Below are 19196 nucleotides of genomic sequence, written 5' to 3'. Positions count from 1 at the left end.
AAAAACTGAGGAATAGAGCCTGTTGCTGCGGTGGCCCATTCCCCGCCCCCTCTCATTTCCCAACTCTTCTCTGTCTCACAAACACAGCCGCCTTCACATACATGCGCGCGCGCGCAAATATTTACACTCTGCCACATCGAATAAATCCAGGCACATTTTCCTGCAAATACACTAGCGCGCGCACACGTACTTCGCGGGCGCCCACGTCCTCTGTCTCTCACTGACAGATACAGACATTTACACACCTAGGCCAGGAGAGCGCTAACCACGGTCCTGTGACTCCACGCAGGTTCCCAGGACACGCCTTTTTGTTACTGAACCGATCAGCGAACACAGACATACCTGCCAACACTTAAGTCTACTCGCTGGATTTCATCTCCATGGCAACAAGCATGGAAGGTGAGACATCGCTGCCTGCGAAGTAACTTTCTCCCCCTACCCTCCGCATTAACTGACAGGGTTTCAGGGAAGGTCCAGAGGAGAAGCCTGTCCTCATTCTCTTGTATTTCTGAAGCTAGGGAGCCGAAAAGGGAAGGGGGGTGGGGGATACAGCCTGCAGGTCTGGTCAGTTCAAATTCTAAAGGAGAAAAGAGCCCTGATGTTTCTGCTGCTGCTGCTGCTGCTGCTGCTGCTGCTGCTGCTGCTGCTGCTGTCAAAAAGAAAAGATAAAATGTGTTTTGTGTTTGCAGTTAGCTTTCTGATGCTTCTCCCATGTTTTGTAGGAGGTTTCTACGCTTCTTTAGTTTAATATGTCCAAAGAGAACTGGAGACAAACAAAGCAGAACAATAATGACAGTCCAGGTTTCTCTAGTGAGAAATTTTGAAAAATTTCAGACCAGATATCCAGTATTTGAAAAGATCCAATGTCAGAGTCCTTGGGGAGCCATACGAAGATTCGCTAAAGGTTGAAATCTGAAAGGTTGGGGGGAGGGTATTGGTTCTGGCAGATCCCAGGGTTTTGGATCTCTGGCAAGGCCTGAAATGTATGTACTTCACCATTATGACGACATCTGGGTTTGTAATTTAAGGTTTTCCTTTCATTACAACACATTCCATTCCTAATGATTAACTAGTCTGTACAGAAATGGCCTGAACAATGCTTCATTTCCCTCTTTACTTTGAATGGGATTTAATAACCTTGATATTTGGTGGGGGATGTGTATATGTGTATATGGGAGGAGTCATTATTTTTTTAGCCTGGGTTTTCTTACGTGTCTCATTTTATGAAATCATGTGTGTTCATATTATTAGCATTAAAGATCACTATATCTGATATCCAGTATCAAAATACTTTTCACCGAGAATACCATATTCCACTATAATAGTTGTCATTTCAGATATACTGTTTGGACTATCATTACTAGATAAATATACCAGAGGGAAAAAACCTGTTGATTAAAATAATATACAAGAGGTTCTCTCTCTTTCTTTTTTAAATGGGCATATACTTTTCAATATTGGTTTCTACAGTTGCACATTGTGGCATGCAAACGAACTATAGGTTTCTGAAAAGTGAAATTTTATATTTCTAATCAGTAAACTTATTCACAGAAGAAAAAAATCACATACAACATCCATGTCGTATGTGGTTATATATATATGTATGTATATGTATATGCATATTATATACATATATACACACATATATATGGTATAAAAATACTGGTATCTTTGACTACTCACAATAGTATGATTTGTATGATCATAGAAAGACTTTATTTATTGGTTATTATTACAAAGCTATTGAGTGAGATTTTGGCCTTTTGGTCTACAGCTATACTGTTGGCCCAATCCTATGACTCATCAGGACTTAAAAATCTCAGTTCCTAACAATTGCCATGAAGGAAATGATGTACTTTCAACTCAATTGCTCATTTCTAAAGTACCTATATGTTGATCTTCTTCATTTTTTGTGGTGTAGCATATTTAAAATAACTTCTACTACACAATTTTACATCTACTCTTTTTTTTGAAAATTCATTTCTTTTTTCTCAACAGGGTTTATTTATCCTGGTTTTATAACTTCATGGTCTAAATGTCTCTCATTTTTCTATTTCCCAGTAAACAAGATATTAAGATGATGTTTTCCTTCTGAGGTAGGCATTAAAATGTCTGTTTTACAGAAACTAATGATTTATTTTGCTTTTCCATCTCTGTCACAGACTAGAGAAAGTGAAAATGTATCTTTTATCCACATTCATTGAGTAATTTCAGATATCTTATTGATTATGAAGAAGTCAGTATTGTAAGTGGAGAGTTCTATTTATTTTTAACAGTATTTTGTTACTAGCAATACTTTCTTTCATCAAATTATGCTCTATATCAATAGAAAAGTACAAAGCTCATTGCACTTACAATATATTCTTAAAAACTTCAAAACTTGCTGGTGAAATGAGACAAGTGTTCATTTCACACAGCAAGTAAAATGGAAAGTTTGGGCAAATGTTTAAAAAAAATAGGACTGAAAATATTGGTATTTCATTTGCTACACCTATGGCTTAAATTACCAAGAGCATCTATTTGCTGAACATATTGTTAGGCAATTGCTTAACTTTTTATTTATTTGCTTATGGAGACAGCCTGCAGCAATGGTCAGACTTTTTTCCAATCTTAAACACTACCCTTAAATTGTTTACCTTGACTTATATCTTGTTTTCATCTTTAGTATAGGTAGAATTTTAAAATGAATTTTTAAAAGTCCAAATTCTTTTAAGATATTAATAAAACCTCTGTTCTTTATCTCCCGAATTTCTGGCTAAAAATAGAAATTTCCTAGTTCTTTGAACCCCAACTGAATTTATTTGGTTCTACTTTTAAAAGTTGAATATATAATCATGTCCTTATTATTAGAAATAATTGGTTTTTAGATCTAAACTTTTGCACTTAAATTTTTGTGCAAGTAAATCATCTTTTTTGTCAAGTTTCTTTTATCATTTGGCTTTATTTATTCATTACCCATCACTCCAAAACCCTCTTCAATTTCGTGTCCCTCCTGGACATTCCACCAAAATTTTTAAAGTAATGAAAAAATTCTGAAGGCCAAACCCAAGGCCCTGTTTTTCAGCATGTAGTTTCTATCACCGCTGCAGAATTTGACACTGTTCACCAATACCTTTAGAAACTCTAGCTTCCTTTGTTCTAAGTGAACTTCCTACTACAGATTCACTTACGACTCTGATCATTCCTAATACAACTCCACTAGCAGATCCTGCTTTCTTCTTGTAAGAGAAGGATTCTCAGAGGTTCATTGCTAGGTTTCTTTCATCTTCAATCCTTTTTGGTGACTGCAAATAGAACCTTAATGGGATGACATAAAAATTGCTTTCTGGATCAATCCAAAACAAGTAGATCTGGCTTCCTACAGTAACATTTCAAATATCTGAATGCAGTTAGCATCCTCCTTGGTCTTCCTTTTCTGCAAAACTCAGCAACTCTTTCTTTCTCTTAAGTTTTGATCTGTAAATTCTTCTATGTATTAAACTCTCTTCATCCTGGAACTATTCTTCCACACAAATTTTATTTGTCAGTAATATCCTTAAGATATTCTTCCCACCAGTAATTTTATGCTAAACAGCATGATCTGGGTTAATTTGTTTAAAACTGCCTATTGAGTATCTACTATGTCCCAGGTATGGACACCATAAGTTCACTAAGCACAGAACTAAACTTTTCATTTATTTTCTAAATTGACACTTTGTACATATTTTCTTAATTTTGGTTAATGAAAGCACTGTCTTTACACTTGTCCAGGCTTAATAGAGAGGAGTCATCTTTGATACCTCTCTCTCCCTGACCCTCTACCTTCCATCATTTGCCAGAACTTCCCCAATATCTTTATAAATATCTTTAAAACCCATTTCCTCTCCCACATATCTATTTTGTTAGTCCAAGCCCTCATTGCTTCTCACCTGGACCATTTCTTTCCCATGATGCTCCCTCCCTGAAATCTTTGTCTATTTTGGCCTCATCACCAAGCATCTCAACCTTTAGGCAAATAAATTGCAAACTCAGCCTGACAGTCAAGGAATTAATTCATCTTGGCTCAACCTACCTTTCTAATGTACTGTTTCCCATACTCCGCTTTACTTGTGCCAAACTGTGAACAAATTCAGCACTCTTCTACCTTTGTGTTTATTGTCATGCTGTTTCCTTCTGCACATACCTAAATCTTCTGTTTTTCAAGACTAAGCTCAAATACAATTTCTTACAATCTCTTTCCTGATCCCTAAATGAGCGAAATCTCTATTTCCTCTAAATTTGTTGGCTTTGCATCTCTTCTGTCGTCAGGATATTAAAGATACTAATATTAACCTTGTATGGTTGTTATGGGGATTAAATAAAATAATAGATGTAAAGCAATGTTTGGTATATGGTGTATGCTAAATACAAGTTTATTCCCTCTTCCCTTCTATTGCCTTTGTAAAAATCTATGCTGTTTTCTTCCTGTTTGTGCATAGACCCTCACCCTTACGGGTTGGAATCACCTAGAGTGCAAATCATGTGAATCTTTCTAGGAATGTTATCATTAATCAATCTGATAAAAATAAACAAGAAACAGTGAACTCTGAGCTGCTGAATTTTGATATTTATCTCCGAGGCCAATTTTTTTTAATCAAACAAAAGTTTTCTTATTCACTTCAACTAAATGTTAAACATTTTTTGACATGTTTTCTGGATGCCTAAAAATCAGATTTTCAGAAACCAGAACTTTATTCATCAAAAATTATATTTTTCAATAAATTTACTTTGATTCAGTTCAGATATTTTTTTGGATAACTATGATAGAAGCTGAGAACTATAATTAGTGCTTGAAAACTAGTTATTTTTGCATTAAAAAGGAAAGTAATTCAGATTGTCTGAGACTCTCAGGATGAGGCATTATCTGGTGTGTTAGGTAATTTAATAAGGGATTTTGTATCTCAAACTTGGAAGATACTGTGTTTTAATTTTAATAGTGACAAATGAGATGAGTGTTTTATTGCTACAGCTAGAAAATGCCTCTTTTTGTTTGTCTGTTTGTTTGGTCAATTGATGGGTTTTAATATAAATAACAGAGATTAGTGGATTACTCATTAAGAGCTAACTGACTTAACTCTTCTAATGCTTAGCTACAACCCTTTGTTTCTGTCTGCAGTATGATTTTTAAAAACATAAATAAATTGAACTAATATCATAATTATACATAGTTTAGGTTTTTTCTACATAATGTCAATATGGACCAGTTGAAAAATGTACAGATGTTTTAACTTTTGCATTAGCAATTGTTGCAAGTGTGTTCCTCAGAAACTGGTCTCTGAGGCAGAGTTCAGTGTGAGGACGTTTATTAAGTGGTGCTCTTGGGCCCAACACTTGTGAAAGAGTGGGGAATAGGCAGGAGTGTGCAGAAGTTGAACTATAATGTAGAACCAGTGCAGTCTTAGTTTACTGTATGTAAAACTCTAGATCTAGAATGGTCTTTCAGAGTTGTGCTCTATTGAGTCAAAATGACCAGGCTTTTTAATTTTGCATCAATCAGTCATTAGAAATGGTCTGCCCTGGGAACAGACTGTGACCTTGCATGAGGCAGGCAGCTCCCCACGAAAGGGGCTACATACAGCTGAAGATTATCTAGTGGCAGCACTCCCAGCTTCTGGGCAAGAAGTCCTCCATTGGAGGGAGCCTGTTAGACACGCCACACGCATCCACCAGTAAAGCAGGTTTATTCCTCCTCTTATCCGCATGTCTTCTGAAATAGTCAAATGATATAGCCTAGCAAAGTCATGACTCTAATGAAAAAAATAGTTCAAACTAGCTACTTGGCTGAATCAGTCAGTTATACAACAAAGGTTTGGTTCGGCATGTCCGTGTAGAAACATCCTGCTTTTCAGTGTCTTCACTTGTTAAACAAATGAACCAGAGAATGTATGGATCTCAACAAAAGACCTTTAACTGATAAAAGCAATAAAAGTGGAGCTTTCCTCAGGGAAAAATGTTCTTGTTAAGTCCCAAGGTCATTAGATATTCGGTCCAGTCTCATGTCTTCTACAGGATAAATAGTACAAGAGCTCAATCAGAAAAATCACTCTGATCCATCTAAGTGATACTAAATTTTGAAAAAAATTAAAGTATAGTCACTATACTATACATATTAAGGAAGAAAAAAATGATTTGATGGGAAGAAGTGTAACAGAGAAGTTTGAAACAATATTTTTCCGTTTAAAGCATACTGCATAACGTATTAAATATTCCTGACACTTAAGGGTTGAAAGTAAAGCTGTTTTGTAATCCAAACTATTATAAAGTAAAATATTGTTTAACATTAACTGGCTTATTCATTAGTGAATAACAGTGAAAGCTACAAGTTTGTTCTTATTAATTACTTCCTTTCTTTACTCTTTACATCCCGTACCTCTTCTTTATCAGTTGTTTTCTGAAAATCGAATCCAAAAAAATTTAAAGGGTCAGCCATTTTAATAAGTAATTCTTAAAAATTATTAGAAAAAGCAATAATAAAAATGCAAACAAGAAAAATCTATTATTCTTTGTTATTGGATGACAAGTTACTTGCTAGAAGTCCCCTCAAGAAGGGTGGCTATGGGTTAGTAACCATTTGATTTAATTAACTAATCTTAATTTAATTAATTAATTTAATTAACATTAAGACATCAAATGGGAAAATCTGTTTTGCTTCAATCCAACACATACTTTGTGAATGCTTTTGCTGTAGTTTTAAAATCTCAGTACAGAAGGAGCTTAGGACTGGGAATCTGTCTGGGAAGAGAACTGGGGAGCTCATCTTAAAGCTGAATGTTTATAGCAAATAATGCTGTTTCACTTGGTTTTATGTTTATTTAGGGTGCTGAAAGCTAATGGGGCTGGTGGGGAGACGGTTAATGCACAGCTACTGCTGCTTACTACCTACAAGATGCTATATTGGATACTGCTCTTCTTAAAATAATTTTGTAAACACAATCTATCTCTTTAAGAAATTAATATTTAGCATATGGAGCAGTAGTGGGAAAGAAAACACAGGTATATAAGTCTAAAAGCTAAGAGAATGAAAAAGAGAGAAGACATTGCATCTATTTAAAAGGATCAGAATCTGTATCAGACAAAATGGCACTGGAGAGAGACCTTAAAACATGGACCTTAGAGGGTGTGACCAGCCTACACCCTATGATTATTTATGGTGTTATCTACACATGGAAAAATCAAAGTAAATATTAGATGACAATTCAGGTCAAGGAAGCCATGACTTAACCATCTTACACTGAACCAAAAGCTTCTGGGGTTAATTATCTGAATATTCACTTCCATACCTGATTTTATATTTAGTGCATATGGGTAGTTTCAGGTGTCCCCAAAGGCAATTCTGTAATGAGTACAAAGAAGTAGCATCTCCAGTGCCAATTTGATCCTGATCCATATCTGATGTTTTCACGTGTCTTTTGTGAGCTAAGTCAAGAGAGTTTGAAAACTGCCAGATTTTAGAAAACAGTTACCTGCTCAATACCATACATGAATAACACTAAACTGAGTCCAATTTTGTGTCTAGGTCAAGAGGTGACTCCAGCAACACTTCTGAAGAGCCATAATGCTGTGACAGTGAATAATGAGTAGTACCTATTGTGGCAACTCTTCAGCTAAGATGAGTGTCAACGAAGTATCAGCTTTTTCATTGACTCTGGAGCAAAAAACTGGCTTTGCTTTTGTTGGGATTTTGTGTATATTCTTGGGACTTCTTATTATCAGATGCTTCAAAATCCTCTTAGACCCGTATAGTAGCATGCCTTCCTCTACATGGGAAGACGAAGTTGAAGAGTTTGATAAAGGGACATTTGAATATGCACTTGCGTGAGAGTTTCACCATTAAGGCTTTTAGGGCTATGCCACTACGACACATGGAAGATACAATTGTAATTTCCTTGAGCATGCTGGAAGAAGCTCATTTCATTCAGTAAATTCAATAAACACGTGTGGTTGGACAAGTCATCTAACCTGTATGGACTTCAAGGAGGAGGCTAATCAAAGCATTTTTAATGTCCCTTTCAATTCTAGTGCCCTATGAACCCAGTGAATGTATCTGGAAGCCAGAGACTTGAGATGAATGAAGGTTTAAATGTCATTAGATGTTTTTCAGTTTAGGAGTCTAATCTCTTGTGATTTGAATTCTAATGTTGACTTAGTCAAGAACTAGCCTTATGACTAAGGGACACTTTTCCAGATCTGCAAAACAAGGATAAAGAAACCTATCCTGCATATTTTACAGGGATGTTGAGAGGACCAAGTGATGTGTAATGAATGTGAAAGCAACTTGAAAATCATAAAATATTGTTGGAACATACCATGCGATCAGTATTTATTACCCTCATTGGCAATAGAAATAGAGATTCTCAAACCTCAAGAAGGAACGGTTTAGTGTAAGTTATTCCTCTTCAATCTTCATTCCTTTCCTTTGATGTATGAAAGGATAGAATTATATTATTCTAAAATTCTTTCCAACTATGAAATTCTGACTCTTTCTGATTAACAAGTGGAAGAATATAGTAGGAGATAAATAAATACAAAAATATTTGTGTCACCAGAACACAAAACTGCCAAACACACTAAAAAAAGGGGGGGGGGGCTAATATTTACTATGAGTTAGCACTAAATTGAGTGCTTTCCACTTATTATGTGATTTGATACCCTTATGAATCCTTTGAGTTCAATACTACTATTTCCATTTTATTATATTAATGTCACAGATGAGGAACTAAAGCTGAGAGAGATTAAATAACTTTCCAAGGTCATCAAGTGAGCGAGTGGTTGTGTTAGGAATTGAACATGGCGGGCAACTGGGTAGTTCAGTGGATTAAGGAATTGAACATGGGCAGTCCAATGTCAGATGCCTTGTTTATAAAGACCATGCTGTACTCCAAGACACTATCCTCAGCATTTCTGTACACCTTACAAGTATGGTTATTGCTCAAGTCTATGGCATTCCAAAACAAGTTGTCTCATTCCTGATACTTTCTATCTCCTAGTAGACTTAGAACACGTCAGTGTTGGTTATTAATTTTCTGGACCAAACCCACACCTCAAGGAGATCTTTGAACCCCAGTAGGTACAGGAGTGTGGGCCTGGGACACCTTATAGCCCATTAGTTTTGTCCAAGAACATCTCATTGAGCCAAGTCAGCTGGATGTACTGAAAATTATGTGTGCCCAGGACACTAGGCATCTCCTTTGTGACCCAGGCTTCTAAAGTATTTGTTAAGATATACATCCAAGTATGAGATGCACCATTTGTCCCCCAAGGAGGACACCCAGCAAGACCCTCCATTTTGGTGACTAGAACATAACAAGGACAGATTTTTCCTTCGAAAAGAAGAAAGACCATAAAACCCAAAACACAAGAAAAGTTGATGACATATGAGCCTTGTTTCTGAAAGTTCAACACTCAGAAGTTTTTCAGATATCATCAATTCCACCATAGTATTATTTTCAGTACCACTAAACGGAAAATCTTTTAACCAAATGTGTCTTCATCCATAGCATTTATTCATGATCTGTTGTTAACCTTAGATTTTTGGATGGTAGCAGCGGGGAAAGAATTATCAGTGTCTTTTTTTCAGAGCTAGAAACAATATAAAAAATATGAAGAATGGTTACAGTATGGGTACATCATGAAAACTTCATGAGATGCTAGTTCTTCTAGGAATGTCCAATGTTACAGTCAGATGATCCTCTAGCTGCCCCTTCCCGAGAGCCCCATCAGAAAAGACAAGAGAAAAAATAGAGGAGCATACCTCCAGACAGTTTCCCCCTGTTACTTTACCCACATGTCTGAAAAGCTTAAGTTGGGTTTACCTTTCACGGTTGGCTTTATGGGTGGTGTAATTTCATCCATATCCCCCAAACCATCTCCGATCTGCTCCAGAATGTCTGAATCCCCTGAATAGAGAACAAAGACTTTCATTTCACAGTTACCGATAAAAGGCTTAGAATGAAAATGTCTGATTGATATAAGACCAAGACTAAAACTAACTCACACGACACTGTAGTCAGACAGACAAGCAGCAAGGAAAAAGGAAATTGACCACTATAGGACACATTCCCAGTCTTCAGCAGAGGAAAAAGATTAAGGAATAAATAGGTGGGCTCCTGAAAGAGGGAGGGGAGGGGATTGAGGGAATGGTTGAAGTAAAAGGGGACTAGAGGTAGCAGAAGTAACTGCCAGCGAGTTCACAGCTTCCATCCAGGGCCAGTGATGAGGGCTTGTTTTGAGTCCCAGCCCCATCTTAGCTGTTTAAATAATAGCAAGAGCCGGAATAATCTGAAATGAATTTGAATCTGTGCCTTCTATGTGGAGACTCAGAACCTTTTGTTGAGCAGATAAATGCCTTGTACTTAAGAGCAGAGTGAGTTAGTGGTACATAGTTGTAATTCTGTCTCTATTTCTGAAACAGCCTCATGACATTAGCTTGATTGATTCACATGACATTTGCCTAAGAGCGTCTAAGGGGTTTTACTTAGGTATCTGCAGACCCTTTTCTACAATCCGTCATTGGTTCACTGACCTACCTTTTCTCCTACTTTAATAGGCATAGTACCTCTCTCAATCTCTAATGATTCACCCTGGAATCTTCGATGTGACTAAGTAAAATCATCAGTCAATTGTAAATATTTCCAAAACAGTGAAAGTGCTTAAGTACAAACGAGGACTGATCTAAATCCAACACAAATTAACTCATTTTATCCCCTTGATAACTTTACAGCAAGGTGGGTATCATTATTATTCACAACTGCATTTTACAGTTGAGAAAGTCAAGGCACAGAGAGATCAACCAATTTGCCAGAGATCACAGGAATTTGCCACAGGAAGTGGCAAAACTGGATGTGAGTTGAGTATACAGACTTCAGAGTCTTGCTCCTAGCCACTGTGTCAAGCTACAATCATGCTGCTCAGATAGCTGGAAATCACTTGGACAGCTTCTTATAAAAGACAAGGAGGATTCATTCAGTCACCCCGATTGAAGACCAATGACAGAACTTGCACAGAGGAATTGTTCGTGCTGTCTTAATACTCAGCACCTCACAGATTTGAACAAAACCTTTCCCTCAACAAAACTAAAAAACCGGGTTTGAAATAAATGTTTTGTCAGGTAGAGACAAAAAGGCCACTGGGAAACTTAACACAGTTTCATTCTTGCTTGAAATGGTCTTCCCACTAAGCAGAAATTTTTCAGTAAATCACTGAGTCTACATTCAATCTGCTCACTTCCCATGCAGAGAAGAATTAAGCTAATATCTACTATAAGCAAGATAAAATGACCTCAAATACCATATTCTAGTTACAAAGTATAGGAATTATCTCTGGAAGCCTAGATTTTGCTATACATGCTAAACAATAGGAAGTCACCAGGAATCATGTGAAGACAATGGGATTCAATTTACTTAGCACCGAACATCCAAAGCACCGCTTATATTTTATTGGATGATTACTGTTGAGCAATCCAACTCCCCTTATGAATTAAAGAAACTTTATATGACTTCCTATCTAAACGGATTAATGGTTTACTACTGGTTACTAGCTGAGGCATTACTTAAGTTTCCTCAGGGCTAATGACTAGGCAGTGCCCACAGTTTGATCCCACACCAATCACTGCTCAATCATCTCTTTCAAGGAAGATTCCAACCAATGAGAAGAAGCCTACAATTCTGGGCTGAAAGCTAAGTGCCCCATATATGTCTGGGTGATGTTGAAACAGGTAACATTTCCTGAGAAGAACTCTCCTTCTGGTGGTAAGTTAAACACTGTTGGGTGGGGTAAAAATCACACTTAATATTATGTCATAAAGTAGATTCTGAGGAGTGGAGTAAAAGTAAAAGACGTTGAAGACTACAATAAGAAGTGGTATATTCTATAAAAACTAAAGAGATGACAGCTTCACTTATAATTTCCCCCATAAAAGTTTATTTGCAAGTTAAAGTTAAGATTTTCTTTCTTTCTTTTTTTTTTGTTTTTAGTTCAAATAAATAGCTTAAGAACTTTAGGAGAGAGGCAGGTTTTGTTTGTATTTGTCTGTTTTTCTAAAAAGCCAAAATTTAAGGTATCAATAAAGAAATATTATTCTAATTAAAGAATGTTCTAAGATGAGCTCATGGATTGTAAAGTGATTACGTAATCTAGTTATCTCATGGTTCAGTATAAGCTTTTCTATGTATTTGAGACTATTTCATTAAAGGGAATCAATAGGGCGTGATTTTTACCTAAATATAGCATACAACTTTATTAAGGACTGAAATTTATTTCCTTATCCTAAATAGTCATATATTTTTTTAAAGATTCCATGATAGCATTTGTAAAATATAAATGTACGAGCAAAAAAAAGGCTAGTAAAAGATCCAGACATATAAAAAAAAATCCAGAAATTTACAAAGCTATCTTCTTCACAGGATGTATTTTTATAAACTAATAGCATGTATTTCTTAGGAGTTTTAAAAACATTTTTAAAAAGTTTACAATCATCATATAATAAAATTATCATCATCACATCATATGTATTCATAGCAATAATAAAATCGATTGCAGTTTCAACATTTGGTACGGTCAGTGAACTGTGTTTCAGACTGAGAGCTGAGACTATTCTCATCAGCTCTTACTGTCCTCAGCTGGTAGAGTTATATCTTTTCTAAAATCATGTTAAATCCAACTGCACTGAGTCTAAACAAATACTACAAACCCAGATAACCGTTTAGTGACTGCACTGAAAATTAGGCTTGCTGAAACAGTTCCCCAGTTATTTATTATGGGATTTAATTGTTCAGGTGACTAGAGTTCCTGGACAGGGAGTTTTTAATGAAACGAACTTAAAATTGTATGTCTTGTGACATAAAACTGTTCGCTCAGAGCCCCATCCCTACTTAAATGTATTTATATTTCTTGAAACAAGTTTATTGTTCTTTTTCAATGACAGCTTTGAAGAACATTCTGAAGACTGTATAGGAGACAATGCATCAAGAATCTATTTATTGAGTCCTTCTAAAACAAAAGCCAGGAACTCCCTAATGTAAACACATAGCGTTTATTTTGAGGAGAAAAGACATAGATTAAAAAAAAAAAAAAAGCAACCATAAAGTAGACAGCCTAGTCCAAAAAAAAAACAAAAACAAAAACAAAAAAACAAAAAATCCACTTTGGAAGATGTCTCTGAACAACTCTTCCAATGTATTTCTGGATTCAGTGCCAGGGAATAGCAATCGCTTTCAAGTTAATGTCGTAAACGAGAGCCATGAAAGCAGCGCAGCTGTGGATAACAATGCCGACCCTCCACATTATGAGGAAACCTCTTTTGGGGATGAAACCCATAACAGATTCAGAATCAGCTTTAGGCCTGGGAATCAGGAGTGCTATGACAATTTCCTCCAAAATGGAGAAAATGCTAAAACAGATGCCAGTTTTCATGCTTACGATTCTCACACAAACACATACTACCTACAAACCTTTGGCCACAACACGGTGGATGCCGTTCCCAAGATTGAGTACTATCGCAACACCGGTAGCATCAGTGGGCCCAAGGTCAACCGACCCAGCCTGCTTGAGATTCACGAGCAACTTGCAAAGGTAAGTTTCAGGGCACAGGCAAGTGTCCTTCCTTGCTCCTTCAGGAGATCTCCTGCTTTCTAAGAACACACTGAATGTCACCATGTCTGGTGGAGAGGTCTATTCTGAACCACCCTTCTTCTTGACATGATTGTCCCTACTTCCCTGAGTCACCCAGGTGCCCTCTTACTTCCCGATAACCAGAAAATACACAGAAGTGACTCACGAACATTCATGGACTGAGCACAGAGAAAGGAAAAATTAGTTCTGAAAGTTAGGCAATGTGTCGTATCTTGTTTACTGTTATCGTCTACTCAATGCACACTTGGTTAAACATGTCAAGCTAAATACTAAGCTGGTTTCACCTTAGTATTAAGGCCTCCGCAGCTGTTGCAAAAAAAAGAAACAATCACAAGCCCTTGCTGTACTTCATACCGTGGTTCAAGCCTTTGGAGCACATGGGTATTTTATATTTATTCTTTAAAGAGAGAGCAAAAATTTATAAGATTCAGCATTTTATCCCTTCTTCTTCAAAACTTTGCCTGAGGCTCCTGAATGCTCTTAAGCACGTAAAAGTAACTAAATTAAATTTAAGTACAGAAGCAACAGACACGGCTAAACTTTTCATTATTTAAGGAATATAGCCAGGGTTCCCAAATCGGCTAGAAGCATGAGGCAGCACTTTTTCTAATCTTGTAGCAATCAGTTATAAACTCAGTAGATTTCTTCTTCTATACCTTGCTCTAAAATAGGTTGAAGCACTTTATCTTTCTGCTCTTCCGGAACAGGGTTTGGAATGAGTATCATTCCTTATGGATATAACTACTTGCTCAAAAGAATAATTAGCTGTCACATAGCCAAATGTAGTTTACTTTTGCTCAACATTTGAGGTAAAAGAAAAAATTGACTGAAACAATTCCTTTCATATTCATTCATTTAACATTTTTTTCCCTAATCGAATGATCACCCACTCTGGGGAGTCTTAGAATATTGCTCTCAAGAAAGATGCTCATAAAGTTGAAGATTTCCCTTTAATTTCTGCTCATTCTCTTTTCCACAAGGACACCCATCTCTAAAACTTATTCCCCTTATTCCCAGCATCCCTGACAGAGCATCCTACCACCAGAGACTGAAAGACTTCCTGAGGGGAGACTATGCTGTGAACTCTGTAACCTTATCCCTTCTCCCCACCAAGCCTTACTTGTCCCATGTACCATATTGGCAAACACTGGGCTGAAAGGCTGGTTTCTTTACAGATATAAGATTTAGACTTTGTCTGAGATATTTGACATTTTCATCAAAAGATGTTAGCAAGGTGACAATGTGAGAAAAAAATGGCAGCCCCATTAAGAATTTTGAGAAGGAGGTTGATTTGAAGCTCCCGAAATCAGACTGAGGTGTCACTTTGTGTCGTGTAGGAGAGAGGAAAGAAGAAGAGAGAAAGGGAGAAGGCAAAGAAGGAGAAGCAGGTTGCAAGAGGAGAGAAGTTTTCGAGATACGGGAAGGGCAGAAAAAGAAATTTAGGGCCTTATAAAGAGGTTTCAATTTATTCTGAAGAAGGAAAATGAGCCTTTTAAAAGACCTGAAATTCTCTCCTACCATAATCAACCTCATTACACATGATAATTTTTAAAACCTGCATCTTTCACAAAACTGCCATCAAAACTTAAATATTCTCACTCACATTCCTCTCCTAATTTACAACAGAACAAAATAAAACTCTAATTCCATTAAAAAGGGAATGGAGCAAACTCGCATTTTCTTTGAACAGATACTGAGCGCGATATGTAGCTTGTTTACAATTCCCAAAGCCACAGTTTAAGGCAATCTTTGTGTTAGGGGAGAAAACCTCTCAGAGAACAATAGCCGGGTTGGTTGTTCAAAGGCCATCTGAATGACCGGGGTAGAAATGAAGTAGCTGTATTTGACAGATTGCACAGCTGTTTGGGATATCATATTCTTTCTGAGAAGATGAAATGAGACAAAGGACTGAAACTTGACCTCAAACACTTTTTTCTCAGCGACAAGGAGTAGCAAATTAAATAGTTTAAAAATTAGGTTTCAGCCCAGGGTGCTTGGGTAGCTCAGTCCATTAAATGTGTGACTCTGTTTAGGCTCAGGTCCTAATCTCAGGATCATGAGACTGAGCCCTGTCGTGGCTTTTGCTCTCGGCGCAGAATCTGCTTGAGATTCTCTCTCCCTCTCTCTCTGCCCTTCCTGCTTGTGCTCTCTCTCTCTCTCTAAAATAATTAAAACTTTTTTTAAAAAATCAGGTTTATTGGCACCTGGGTGGCTCAGTGGGTTAAGCCTCTGCCTTTGGCTCAGGTCATGATCTCAGGGTCCTAGGATCGAGTCCCGCATCGAGCTCTCTGCTCAGCGGGGAGCCTGCTTCCCCCTCTCTGCCTGCCTCTCTGCCTACTTGTGATCTCTCTGTCAAATAAACAAATAAAAATCTTAAAAAAAAAAAAATCAGGTTTAGGCCCAATGCCCTGAATAATCATTCTCAATGAACGAGTATAGTAATAAGTCACTCTTTTTATGAATTCAACCCTTACTTACCAAGATCTTACTCATCTTGATTAAATCATACGGAAATATCCACATAGCTAAACTAGGAGCAGAATTCAAGTACAACAGTGGAATACACATTCTAATGTTTCTAAAATTGTAGGGCCCCATTCGCCTCTCCACATGTTCTACTTCTGTGCTGTCCTTCGATATCAAACATGAACCATCCAGGCCTTCTTCAATTCATCTCTTTCTTCTTTGTTAGTGAATTTGATTCTATTTTCCCCTGCTTTACAGCATAATAGATGAGGACCTGTAGTGGAATGTAGCTATGTTTGCTGCTCCCTCAAACGTTTTTATGGTGGTCCCTCAAACTACAACTAGAATGATCAATAGAGCAAATGCTGTATAATAATACTCAGACACATCACAGATTTTGTATGCAAAAAATTATAAATGATAATGTTTACCTAAACAATTTAAAAATGGAAACCAATTGACATAGTACAAGTGACATTTTTTTTTTAAGATTTTATTTATTTATTTGAAAGAGAGAGTGAGAGAGAGCATGAGAGGGGAGAAGGTCAGAGGGAGAAGCAGACTCCCCGTGGAGCTGGGAGCCCAATGCTGTACTCGATCCCAGGACTCCTGGATCATGACCTAAGCCGAAGGCCATTTAACCAACTGAGCCACCCAGGCACCTGAGTGGCATTTGTTTTGTACCCATGATTCTAATGCTTTAAAAAGCCATATGGGAATCATACATTCATACTACATGACAGAACATATTTAGACAGAAACTATTTGGATTTTGTGCAAATCCCAGTTACAACTTCCAAGTCAGAAAAAAAAAATGTGAAAGGTTTTCCTTATAGTTGAAATGAAAAATAGGTTTGAAAGACATTATTTTAAGTCTCTACCTTAACGGAAACTCTAGGAGTGATACATATTGACAAAATTTGTAATCCCAATGATTTGCGATCAGAGTTGAAGAAATCTTTTCATTTTCTGTGTAGTAAAGAGCTAAATGCCTATATAGGTGGCTATGAATTATGGATTTCCAAAAACTAGTCAAAAGCAGGAAAATAATGACTCCATCCTTTACTTTCTCTGCAATACTATACAAGCTACATAATTTCAACTGATATTGTAGGATTTTGTAAATACTTGAGTTTATATGCATGCAAAGTGTAGTACAGTGCCTACAATTGTTAGAAACTCAATAAATGGTTGTTGATCATAATGATGATAATTTTCATATTAGCTGATTTTTACTTAAAAAGTAAAATGTGCACTGATAACATATTTAACAAGTACTAAAATATATATATAATGAAATGTCTCTTATCTAAGATAGATCTTCAGTTATTCTCTGTAGGACAATCATTACTGGCAATTTCTTATGAATTCTCCCAGAAATCTTCTATGCTTATACAAACATACAAATATATCTATGTGTCTCTATTCCTATCTATCTAATTTTCTGTCTGTAATTTTTTTTTCAAGCACATATTGAAACATACCTTACACATTGTCCTGCATGCTACTATTTTCATTAAGTAATATACATTGGAGTTCTTTTCATATCAAAACATGTATAATGATTGTTGGACATCTGACAAGTTTAATCTCGTATTTTTACTTTGTAAAAATAATTCCACTTTTAGTGTCCAGTATAATCCTGTGGCTACCTTTTCATACACAGTTCCTAACTACAGAGCTAACCAAAATGAAACTCATTTTCAGCCTTACTAACCACCATTGTTGTCAGCATTTCAGAAAAATATAATTATATAGAAATCAGGAAAATATACAGCCTTTCAATCAAAGTCAGCATTCTCATGTTATTGAAATAAACTGTCTATGAAAAGTATAAAATACTATAAAAATTAAGATAGAAGTATTATTTTTAAGGAAACCAACCATTTACAAACTCTTCCAAAACAAAAACAATGGAGTGACTTCACATTGGGGCCATTAGGCTATCGTCGATAAAAAGTAATTTGTGAATAAAAAGCATTAGAAAAAGCAATTTGTGAATAAAAACCATACACACACTCTGGTGTAAAAACAAACTTTTTATTGAGCATTTTTTTATGTATCATATGAGATGCTCACACTTGGCAAATTCTCGTTCAATCCTTAGAACAACACTTCAGGGTAGCTAATGTTATTATTGCTATTTTATAGATAGCAAAGGTTTCATAAAATCCTATGGATCCTTTAGAAGAGAAAACAAAAACTCAAGTCAGTATACTTCCAAGGTCAAGAAGCCAAGGTCATGTGTCTAATAAGTTGAACCCATGTCTGCCTGACTCTAGAGTCCATGTTCTTTTTCAGTACTTTTCATCCTCAGCCTGCTCTCCCATAGCACTTTGGAAATAGGAAATAGTGGAATTAGGAAATAGGAAATAGTGGAATAGTGATAGGAATAATAATAATAGGAATAATAATAATAGGAAATAGTGGATAATGATAGGAATAATAATAATAGGAATAATAATAATAGGAAATAGTGGAAATAGGAAATAGTGGAATTCAAGCTCAAAGAAGAAATTGTTTCTCAGTCCTGATGGGCAGAACAGGAGATTCCGATTCCTTACTTGGGGACTGTGCCAAAAGATCATGTTGCTTCTCCTACAGTATTAATTGTAGGTCTCAATCCTTTCCATTGTCATCATCAAAAGCATTTATTAAGCTTTTGTTTATAAGAGCTACTGTATAAAGTCAGTTAAAGAGGTTTGATATCTACTCTCCAGAATTTATTTTATATGTCAAACGGCATTGCTATGGGTAGAAATAAAGAAAATGTAGTCAAATATGCAAACATTAAACCACATAAACCAATGTATAAATGTTTATAGTCTACAAAAGGACAAAAGTGTACAAATGCATTCTCTGGAAAATAATATTTTCTAAAGTGTTTCGAAGTTCAAATTTGGAACTTTAGCGTTCAGACTGGGGGTATCCAAAATTAGAAATATCACCAAGCCAAATAAAATAGACATGAAAATTGAGGCAATATATGCTTTGAAGGTCAGTAAGGACCAGTGGCCTAAAATATTTGTTGGAGTGAAAATCTGCAACTAAAGACTCATTCTAATATTTGCTAGAAGTTTTAG

At 36.3% G+C, this 19196-nt stretch overlaps 2 protein-coding genes and 1 long non-coding RNA gene across 6 annotated transcripts in view; all 3 read left to right on the top strand.

Moving 5' to 3' along the window:
* Nucleotides 1–327: 327 nt before the first annotated feature.
* On the top strand, nucleotides 328–8314 carry CTXN2 (cortexin 2). Its single transcript, XM_032857107.1, has 2 exons — nucleotides 328–399; nucleotides 7535–8314. Exon 2 carries the CDS (start codon nucleotides 7592–7594, stop codon nucleotides 7835–7837), a length of 246 nt encoding a protein of 81 aa, XP_032712998.1. The 5' UTR covers nucleotides 328–399; nucleotides 7535–7591; the 3' UTR covers nucleotides 7838–8314.
* A 3345-nt stretch (nucleotides 8315–11659) lies between these two features.
* LOC116867144 lies at nucleotides 11660–13090 on the top strand. The gene is made up of 2 exons (XR_004382558.1): nucleotides 11660–11765; nucleotides 12941–13090. It is a non-coding gene; the product is annotated as an uncharacterized LOC116867144 (long non-coding RNA).
* Nucleotides 13091–13134: 44 nt separating this feature from the next.
* The window catches only part of SLC12A1 (solute carrier family 12 member 1), an 87192-nt gene continuing 81130 nt past the window's right edge, over nucleotides 13135–19196 (top strand). For all 4 annotated transcript variants that reach the window (XM_032856563.1, XM_032856562.1, XM_032856560.1 and 1 more), the window contains exon 1: nucleotides 13135–13587. In XM_032856563.1, coding sequence (XP_032712454.1) covers nucleotides 13168–13587 — 420 coding nt within the window. In that variant the 5' untranslated portion in view covers nucleotides 13135–13167. The remainder of the gene's footprint in view (nucleotides 13588–19196) is intronic.

This window comes from Lontra canadensis, unplaced genomic scaffold (genome assembly GCF_010015895.1).
Source record: "Lontra canadensis isolate GAN:19392208 unplaced genomic scaffold, GSC_riverotter_1.0 scaffold12, whole genome shotgun sequence".
Taxonomy (NCBI): Eukaryota; Metazoa; Chordata; class Mammalia; order Carnivora; family Mustelidae; genus Lontra; species Lontra canadensis.
Note: the sequence above shows the minus strand (reverse complement) of the source record. Positions and strands in the feature narration are given on the sequence as shown.